At 40.7% G+C, this 9,601-nt stretch overlaps 1 protein-coding gene across 1 annotated transcript; it reads right to left on the reverse strand.

The window, feature by feature from the left end:
• Window positions 1–5,598: 5,598 nt before the first annotated feature.
• hng3 (hinge3) lies at window positions 5,599–7,450 on the reverse strand. The gene is made up of 2 exons (XM_017163882.3): window positions 7,231–7,450; window positions 5,599–6,745 (listed from the first exon to the last, which is right to left on the reverse strand). Exons 1-2 carry the CDS (start codon window positions 7,361–7,363, stop codon window positions 5,838–5,840), a joined length of 1,041 nt encoding a protein of 346 aa, XP_017019371.2. The 5' UTR covers window positions 7,364–7,450; the 3' UTR covers window positions 5,599–5,837.
• Window positions 7,451–9,601: the final 2,151 nt, after the last annotated feature.

Below are 9,601 nucleotides of genomic sequence, written 5' to 3' on the forward strand. Positions count from 1 at the left end.
TTAATATAAAAAATCAGATTTTATAATACAAAATAATAATTTTCTAAGTCAAGGAATCATTTCCGACCCCATAAACCATATATATTCTTGATCAGCATTAACATGCGAATCTTTCTGGATATGTCCGGAAGAAATCGATTTTTTGGCCATTTTTGCGAAATTTGATAAATTAGCAAAAATGGCCAAAAATTTTGATTTCTTAAAATTTTAAATTTGGTATGCAGTTTTTTTAGGCTTATAAAAACTAACACAAAACCGCTTTCCGAATCGAAATTAATGCGTTTTTGGCTTATTTATGATATATTTTAATTTTAACCTGCAAGGGTATACAAACTTTGGCTGGCCAAAGTTAGCTTTCTTTCTTGTTTAAATTATTTTCAAGACTTAAATTTCCATTTGAAAGCTAATTGTATGATTATTTTTCAATGTCGTTGTATTTTTATGTATTTTTCAATAATTTTTGATGGGTTATAAGTTTGGGAATAATCCTCCTAAAAATTCCCAACCGGTTTTAGCTGGAAGTTCGTGGTAATTAAGCTAAATGTTGACATTAGTAGCAAAAGTTACTGGTAAAGAAATTGGTGGTTTCCTCATGTTACTAATTTTTGTTAAAGTATCAAATTTATCTTTATTTCTTCCATATTTATATTTCATTCGCTTAAAATGTTCCTTTTATTTTAACTTTTTCTCTCTGTGTAAACTAAAAAAAATCGTCTGAGAAAAAAGCAAAGAAAACCCACCGAACGCAGGCAGACGCATTACAAATTCACACCAAGTGGCACCCACAGCCGCAGCTCAGCTGCAGATACATTTTCAAGACCATGGTGCCCAGGGCCTGTCGAGGGCTCTGCGGGGAAATGGTTAATCATTTAGGTATAAATCTCGATCGCGTCTTTGTCTGACATTGCCCGTGGGGGCTTACAACCAGCCACCACTTCCAACTACCAACCAGTGACTCTTACACAAAAACGCGTATCGAACCATTAACGTCCTTGTCGGCCTGTAATTTTACACTGGCGAAGAAAGACTAGAGAGCTGCAGGGAAACTCTACTAATTGGACCACAATCATTAATACATTTTGAGTTTCTTTTGTAATGAAATTTGAAGCCAGAAAGGGTTAGGAAATAGGAAAAGATTGATAATTATAAAACATAGAACAAATAATTTGTGAACTTCTGTAACCAAAAGAACAATATTATAAATATCTTTTCTAAAAAAGAGATCAACAACAAATTGGTTGAAGTTCTAAAAATTTATAATATTCCTTTTTAGAATCCCATAAAACTTCCAACATTTGTAGAATTATTAAAAACCCACTGTGATACGTAGTAACTCCATTATTCCCCGTTGACCACGACTGGCTGACTCTTTTTTACTACCAATTTTCCACCTCCCCCACTCCAGGGCATGCAAATGAGGCAAATGCATCCAATTCAGAGTGGCTCCGTGGGCTACGTGGTGGAGCTGAAGATAGAAGATCAGGAGACCAAAGAGCTCTCAAAGAGCTAGCGACAAAGAATTCCAAGAATTGTGAGCGTCAATTGATTTACTCAGCTGCGCGCCGTTGGTCGGTCGGTTGGTCGCCGGTTGATAACTCTGAGATTTGTTATATTTGCTTCATCATCGCGCCACAAACGAGGCAGTTTGAAGTCGCGCTGCTTGGGAAATGTTTGGAGCGGCGGCGGGGGCACGGATGTGGAAGGAGCTGAGGCGAAGCCGGAGCGATCTTCATCATCATTATCATCATCATCGGGCACCGCACACATGTGCGCACATTAAAAAGCAAGTTTCTCAGGTGTTTAAAAGCGTTTAAAAAGAAAACACAGACACAGAGAAGAGGACGGGGCGAGGAATTGAGACGAAGATCCCAACGAGACAACAATAAACGCAGCCGCAGTCCGAAAGGCAGAGGGGTAGAGTTAAAAATACTCCAACTCGTACTGGTACTGGTACACTATGCCAAGAGCCAAGAGCCAACTGCCAAGATCCAAGATCCAAGAGCCAGTTAAAGCCATGATCATGATCTCGCGACTTGCGAGCCATGGAAACCGCGCTCGGACGGACAGCTGGCGGCGACGCCAACCAATGTCTACAATTGGGTTTGAAATAATGGAGTCGGAGGGATTATATATTAAGAAATTATAATAATTTAAGAGGGGGTTCTAAAATATATTAAAAAAAAGATGAATAAGCTTTTTTTTTTGTAATATTTGGTCCTTTGAAGAGGTTGCTATTTAATATCTAAATATCCAGTTTTTAGGACCATTTATCAATCGATTTTTAAGGCAAGATATTTTCCTTTATTTTCCTAAATATTTTTGTTGTAAAATATACATTATTAAATATATTATTGCATTTTCCTTTACTATTTCTGTGAGCCAAACTGTGTGAGACGCCGGCAACGACGAGCACGTGAAGGTTGCCCAGTCTCGAGCCGCCGACTTGGAGATTTACTTAACGAAATCAAGAGGAAGCGCGTAGGATCGCAGATGGGAATGGGTATGGTCGAGGGGTTATGGGTTGAGCAGCTGAGGGTTTGGGGAACGGGAATCGGGGCAACTGGGGGGCAGTTAACCTAGCTGTCATACAGCATTGATTGCTCCGAGGCAATGGCAATACAAAAGCCTCACTGACTTTGCTTGATTGCGAGCCAACCTGGGCAACTGGGCAAGGGAAGGGGTCTGATGAGGGCGGTACTACTACTCTTTTTTTTTTTTGTGTGTTACTTTGGACCACGTACCAGTGACTCAGCATCTCTATACACTTATTTTTTGTGTGTTAACGATGCGGATGGCTGACTGGCTAGCTGGGTCTGGTTCGGCCAAAATGTTAAGTGCATGTTTTGATTGGTTTGTGGCGGCCAAAACGGATCGAGATTATGGTCCATGAATAGGAGCCAACTCCAGCTCCAAGAGCAGCAGCAAGGAGGCTCATCTTGGCAGCGGAGATAATGTGCAACCTTATGTGCATAATCTTCTTAAGAGGTGTCACAGGCATTTATTATGGTTAAGGAAAAAGCGCTCGTCGGCTTGCGGCCACAAAAGCCAAATTAATGATCAGGCTAAATTATAGAGTTTGGCTTAAATCGGACTGTAAGGTTCCCTCGAGAATGTGCGAATCGGGGGAGTGTAATTTTGAAAGATATAAATGATGATTTTGGCCATTTAAAAAGTGAAGTTTGGTTATAAGTTGAAGGGGAAATACAGGTACCAAAAAAATGTTGAATAAATATTTTAATATTTTAAAGACGTCTTAAGATAGTATAAATAAATATTATTGTGTATTTAAAATTTCATAGTTTCCTTTTAAAATTTAATTGAACTAAGTTCGCACATCTCTCAATAAAATATTCTTAGAAATACCTTTTATAATCGCCGTCAGAACTTCCTAAACTGGATTTCAAAACACATCCTAAACGGACCATGACCATTATAGCTGGCCAAATGTTACTCAATCCCTTTGTTGTTTTCCTTTTGGCCATTGAACATCTGCAACACCTGTTGCTCGCCCATGCAAAACTAGGCAGAAAAGGTGTGTGTATAGAGTGTTAGAGGTGAGGTTTTTAGTTGGAATGCAAAACCCTTTCCCTCTGCCGGAATCGGGATGATGAATTAGGCGAATTCTGGAAATTCCGCAACATGCTAACGGTGGCTCTAGAGGATGAGTGTGTGAGGATGCAACCGGCTGCAGCAGAGGCAACAATGGCCAATGGCCGGTGCAACACGCATTTACAATGGCCTGCGAGACTTAACACCTGTGTGCCAGAATGTGAAAATCTCCACAAATATTTGACGTGAGCTGAATAGAGGGAAAATTTGCATTTGCCGTGGCGGCAAAAGAACAAAAGCGAACAGGTAAAAACTCACCACCACCTCTCCGCATCATTAACACGTCCCGGGATTTAGACGGACTCAAGCCGAAAGGTGCGAAAATCCATCAAAGATATTAGGTATCTCTCTATTGTTTTATTAGTTTTTGTTCTTTCGATTCATGAAAGTCTGTCCCTGAATGTATTTGAGTGGAAATTGCATTTGGAATGTTTGGCAGCGTGGAATTTAAGGCATTGGCCATGGGCACGTTCGAGTGACAAATGTCAATTTGCATTCGATTGGCAAATGTTCTTTTGGCTGCCGTTAATTGCACGCCTGCCCCACCGAAGCCGCCCTGTTTCAGCCACCGATATTTATTTATATTTTTTTTATTCGATTTTTTTATTGTTTTTGTAGCAACTCTCCAACTGTTTGCAATCACTGGAAATCGGCGGTAACTGCCACTGTGGGCTCGACGCTGTTCAAGCTCAAGAACACACCTTAAACTGTTCTTTTCTGAATGCTTTGTGCAGTTTAAGAAATTTTTGGGTTCTTTATTTATTATTATAAATTAATAAATTATATAAAAAAATACATTTTTAAGTAGGAAATGGGAAATTGAAGCTTAGAAACCCAGAAGTTGTCTTCTTCAATAAATTTCTTTTATAAGTTCCCAGTTTTTCATATATAATTTTCTTCCTGTGCCTTTGTAACCTCTGTGTCTGGCTTGCTATTGAAATTGGAATTGGAATTCATGGGGCAGGCCGAGAGTCAAGAGCCAAGTGCCATGCCCATGCCCATGCCCGTGTCCATGCCCGTGCCCCAACTGGCAACTGGCTGCAACAAGTTCAAACACATGACGTCGAGTCCAAGCCGAGTCGAAGCCTGAAAGTCGATTGTTGTCGCGCCTCTCGCCCAGAGTTGGAGCCTCCACAGCCTCGGTTCAATGTCAATTTCGATTCGTCATCCGCAGCTGCGTTGATTTCTCGAGCGACCTATGCCGCATGTATTCCCCTCTGAGACCCCCATCATCTCCAACCCATGTTGTTTGCTTTTGTAGCCGCGTTCTTTTTTTTATGGTCATGTTAAGTTTGGACTTGGCTTTTAACACACGGACAGATGGAGGAGATGGAGGCAGGACCACCGGCGATCGTCGCCGGCTGGGGTTCATTCTAGTGTATCGTAATTTATTGACGCGACGCGAGGTTGAGGTTCGGTTCGGTTCGGTTTGGTTCGGTTCCCGGGGTAAATGCGGACATGTGTGGGCAGCCCGGAGGCGAGATTACGTCGCGGATGCCCTTGCATCTGCAGCTGGCAAAAGTCCGGGGCTAAAGCTCTGAAGTCTCGTCTGCTGCAAAATCCACATCCACATCTTGGACGCCCACACGAAATGTCACTACTATCTTCTCCTTGAGTTTGTGTTTGTTTTTATTTTTTTTATTTTTTGTTTCTTCAAAAGCGCATGCGCAGCTGAGGGTAGACCCAAAGTGCATTGATCTGCGGCATCCGTTCTGCTTAATCATTGCACTAAATTGTTGTTTACACAGGAACTTAATAAGGTATTACAGAGGATGTATTAAGGGAGGGAGTATTTTAAAAGGGGGATATAAAAATTAAACTGAAAATTAATAAGTAACTAGAGACTAACTAGTTGAATAACTTTTATAATTCCTGTGTAAAAACGAGTTTATTAAATTAAATATTAGAAACCTTTATGAGTGTTTTTTAAGTTCAAATTTTCCCTTAAACCCCATCCAACTCACCTAATTTAAAATCCTCAAGTATTTACTCACATAAAATTGTTTTATTAAAATTTATTTCTTAATTATTGAAAATACAAATCATAAAATCGTCATCATAATAATCTCAGCCCTGCAACCAATGTGCACTGACCATGCGCACTCTAAGGACTTGTCTCTCTTCCTTTATCTCTATAGATATATTTATATGCTTGGGAATAGAGTGCATTCTTATACAATATACATGTCTCATTATCTCCCCCACTATGGCCACCGCCAGGCTGCGATTCAGTTCCAATTTGTGGAGCTAGTGCTCACTTGGGCCTGGTCCAAGGCCATCTGCTGTTGGAGCAACGACATTCGCAAGGATTGTTGCTGCTGCTGCTGTTGTTGCTGCTGCTGTTGCTGCTGCATCATCTGTTGCTGAGGCGGCTGTTGCATGGTCTGCAGCAGCAACTCTCCCATCTTGGCTCTGAAAAACACATTCTGAATGGGCGTCATCTGCTTCATGAGCGGCAGAAAGCTGATCAGGTAATTGTAGTCCGAGTCGCCCACATGGAGCACATTCTTGCAGCGGGCCAGATCCTGGCTGGTGGACTGCATCAGCTGTTGTTCCTCCCGCTCGAGATTCTCCAGGAAGTGGACCTGTTCATCCACCCGCTTGGCGCAATGGCAACTACTGGCAGCGGCGGCTGCCAAGGCTGTTCCCTGGGCCAAATTCGGCTGGACATTGGCGTTTACGGTCATGGGCATGCCAAGACCCATGCCCAATCCTCGGTTTACAGGCGGTGCTACCTCCTCTTCGGCCGCTGCACTAGCCAGAGAAATGCTCTGGGAGAGTCGACGCAGGGCCTGTGGGGTGGCCACGTTCTGGAACTCTTGCATCAGGGCATCGTTGTCTGCCTCCATTTCTTGCTGTGAGTCTTCTGTTTTGAAGGTCATCAGGGAGTCGGGCTCCTCCTTGGGCTGTCCCTCGTCTAGTGCTGCTGCGCCGCCTGCCTCGTCCTCCTCGTCGTTGTTGCTGCTATCCCGATCTTCTCGTAATCTGAGATTATCCAAGAAGCTCATGGCCTCAGCATAGGACCATTGGTGGACGGGCGATGCCGTTTGGGGATTTGCTCTAGAAAGGCCGCTTCGCCGGTTTTGGCGGCGATAACTGCACCGTAAATTTTTCCACTTGGTGCGACACAAGTCCACTGAGAAAAAGTGGAAAGAATGAAAAGTAAAAGCAGTTGTTAAGTGAAAGAGAGGAAAAATATGAACAAAAAGAGGGTACAGAGAACGTAAACAAGTCACTCGTCATCGTTCGTGCATTGTTATCTATTACACTGAGCAAAATAGTTAAGGGTTTTATTTGAATAAATTTTTTTAACTAAAATGCTATGAAATTTGACATATTTTTAATACAAATAATATGAAAATTTGTTAAAATATCTAAAGAGTTACTCTTTAATTTTTTTATATATAATAAATAATATAAAATAAAATCACCATTAAATTAATATTAACAAAATTCTTAGTTTATGTAATATTTTAGCTTAAGATAATATGAGGTAATTACATATTTAATAATTTATAATAATAATTTATATTAATAAATTTAAGCTTATTTAAAAATACATAGGTTAAACATTTAGGTAAATTTTTTTTCTGTAATGCTTTTCTTTCAGTGTACACTCACCGTTGAGCCCGACTGCCTCCGCCACGCTGCTCCAGAGCCGCTGCGTCTCCGGTCGATTGGCGTGGTCCGGATGCGTGGGATCCCAGAGAGCGGGCCGGAGCCTCACCTCGGCGATCAGCCTGTGCATGTCCATGTGCCTGCGTCTTTATCGTCCAACTGAAAACTGAGCGGAATCCGAAACTCTCGGGCAGCCGGCGCGCAGGAGAAAACATACCGGGGCGTTCTCTTGCCTCTATTTCTCTCCAGCGATGAGGATTCTCTGAGAGAATTCCAATCCCATTCCCATGGCGATGGAGGTAGTGCTGGTGGGGAAAAGATGGCACAGAAAACAAAGTGAAGTGTGCTAAAAATGGCATGAAAATTCAACGGTTATTGCAAGCTTTTATGTTGTTATTGCCTTTGATTTCAAGTGCTAACTGTTATTTATGGAATACCCTTTAATATAAATCAAATTTAATTATATATAAAATATTATATATACTAAAAATTAAATATTTTATAAAATTTACCTAAGTAAAAATAACCATATAACTATAAAAGCAGTGATAAAATATCAAGATTTAGTAGGAAATGATTTTAAAATCCATAAAAAATTTATTGATTAATTTAGGGAGTCTTCATTTCATATTTCTAAATTTATTTAAATTAATAATATATTTTATTTAACATTTTTCTTTTTAATTTTATAAATTTAAAGAGCATTTAAAAGCTACTTCTCACCCTGCAATTTAATTATTTATCTCTGGGCTCTCTTCTGTAACGCTTTTCACTCGCTTTTTGTTTGCTTTTTTTGCATTTATTTGCTTTTTGTTCTCGCGAGTTGCTGTTGCTTTTGGTTGTTGCATTTTTATTGGGTTGCTTGGCGTGGCTGCTTTTTGCCAGACATTGACCTTGCGCCCGCACAGTGGGGCGGAATGCAATGAACATGCTTCAAATGTGGCCATGTGCCGAGGATGATAATGATGATGATGGTAACGTAAAGTAACTTCCTATCTCCCTGGTGATATCGGGGAAGTTTCAAATATTTGCACAGCCGGGCGGCGGCTGATTGCCAGTTGCAACATGTTGCAGTCGTCGTTGTCGGCGTTGCCCAAGAAAGGCCAAAACCCGAGAGCAACACATGTTGCCAAGCTGCCAGACGATTGTGGCACTACAAAAAAAATATTGAAAATATTATAATATTATAAATAATATATAAATTTGAACAAGAAGAAAAGCTAACTTCAATACGCATCAGGATATTAATTAAATAATAAAAATATATCAATAAATTGAATAATTAAGAAATTATATTACCCTGAAAGGGTTCAAAAATAGGCTTTAAAATTTATATTTTTGAATTTATTGAACTGCAATGAACTTTACCTTTGGAAACAAGGTAAATAAATGTTTTTATATTCCATTTACATAGGTTTCAGCTTTAGGTTTTCTGGCATTACCTATAATATTTCTTAAGAATTCTTAATATTTCTTTGCGTGTGTCTCTGCGACTGCTGGCGATGTTGCTGCTGCTGCTTGCTAAGACGGCGACAACAAGTGGACGTGGAAAATATGCGACAGCAATTATCTCTGGCAACGACCGGGCCATAGCCATATAGCATACGATACTCGTACTCGTACTCGAATATAGCATATCCATATGCTGTCGCCTGCTCGGATTTGCGCACGACTTTCGCTTACCATTCCAGGCCGCTCCGCTCCGCTCCGATCCGTAGTATGTCATTGTTGTAGATGCTGTTGAGGCTGCTGCCGCCGCCGTTGTCATCAGTTGCAGCTGCTGTCAATCTGTTGGCCGGCCTTTCGCTGCTGCTGAACGAAAATTTCCATGTGTCATTTCAAAAATGCAAATATGGACATGATCTGGTGTGCCCTGGCTCAGATGTTGCTCCTGTCTGCCCCTGCCATCCATTCCGTAGTCTTCCACATGTCCAGATCGTCAGGCGATGCTGCTGCTGATCAAGATCCCAACCTGACAGCCAAGTGACGTCTAAATTTTGTTCAACAAAATGATTATAAAGGCATTTATGCATGCGTAGTCAGAGTCAGAATGGAGATCGAGACCTAGCCACTTTCGGAATCTGAATACCAGAGACACTTGGCAGAATAATATACCTTGAAATGGGAGAACAAAGATGTTAAGATATTCCTGTAAGAAAATACATTGCTAGCGTAATACTTCAAGCCTGTCTTGAGCTCTGATGTGTCAGAACTTTCCATATTTGTGTTTAATATTCCCCAGTATTTAAACGGAATTAAAATTTTAAATAAATTATTCTAGTTCCCTTAATTTTCTCTCACTGTACTCTGACATTGCTTGTTTTGTAGCTGGCTGCCTGTTTACAATTGATTTGTTGCTAACCAATATCCCATG

Source organism: Drosophila kikkawai, chromosome 3L, assembly GCF_030179895.1.
Source record: "Drosophila kikkawai strain 14028-0561.14 chromosome 3L, DkikHiC1v2, whole genome shotgun sequence".
Taxonomy (NCBI): Eukaryota; Metazoa; Arthropoda; class Insecta; order Diptera; family Drosophilidae; genus Drosophila; species Drosophila kikkawai.

Excerpts from the sequence above, each read along its gene's own strand:
- hng3 (XM_017163882.3), bottom strand. The coding sequence starts at position 7,363 with ATGGACATGCACAGGCTGATCGCCGAGGTGAGGCTCCGGCCCGCTCTC. Across the intron at positions 6,746-7,230 it reads GGAGGCAGTCGGGCTCAACG|TGGACTTGTGTCGCACCAAG; the intron begins GTGAGTGTACAC and ends ACTTTTTCTCAG.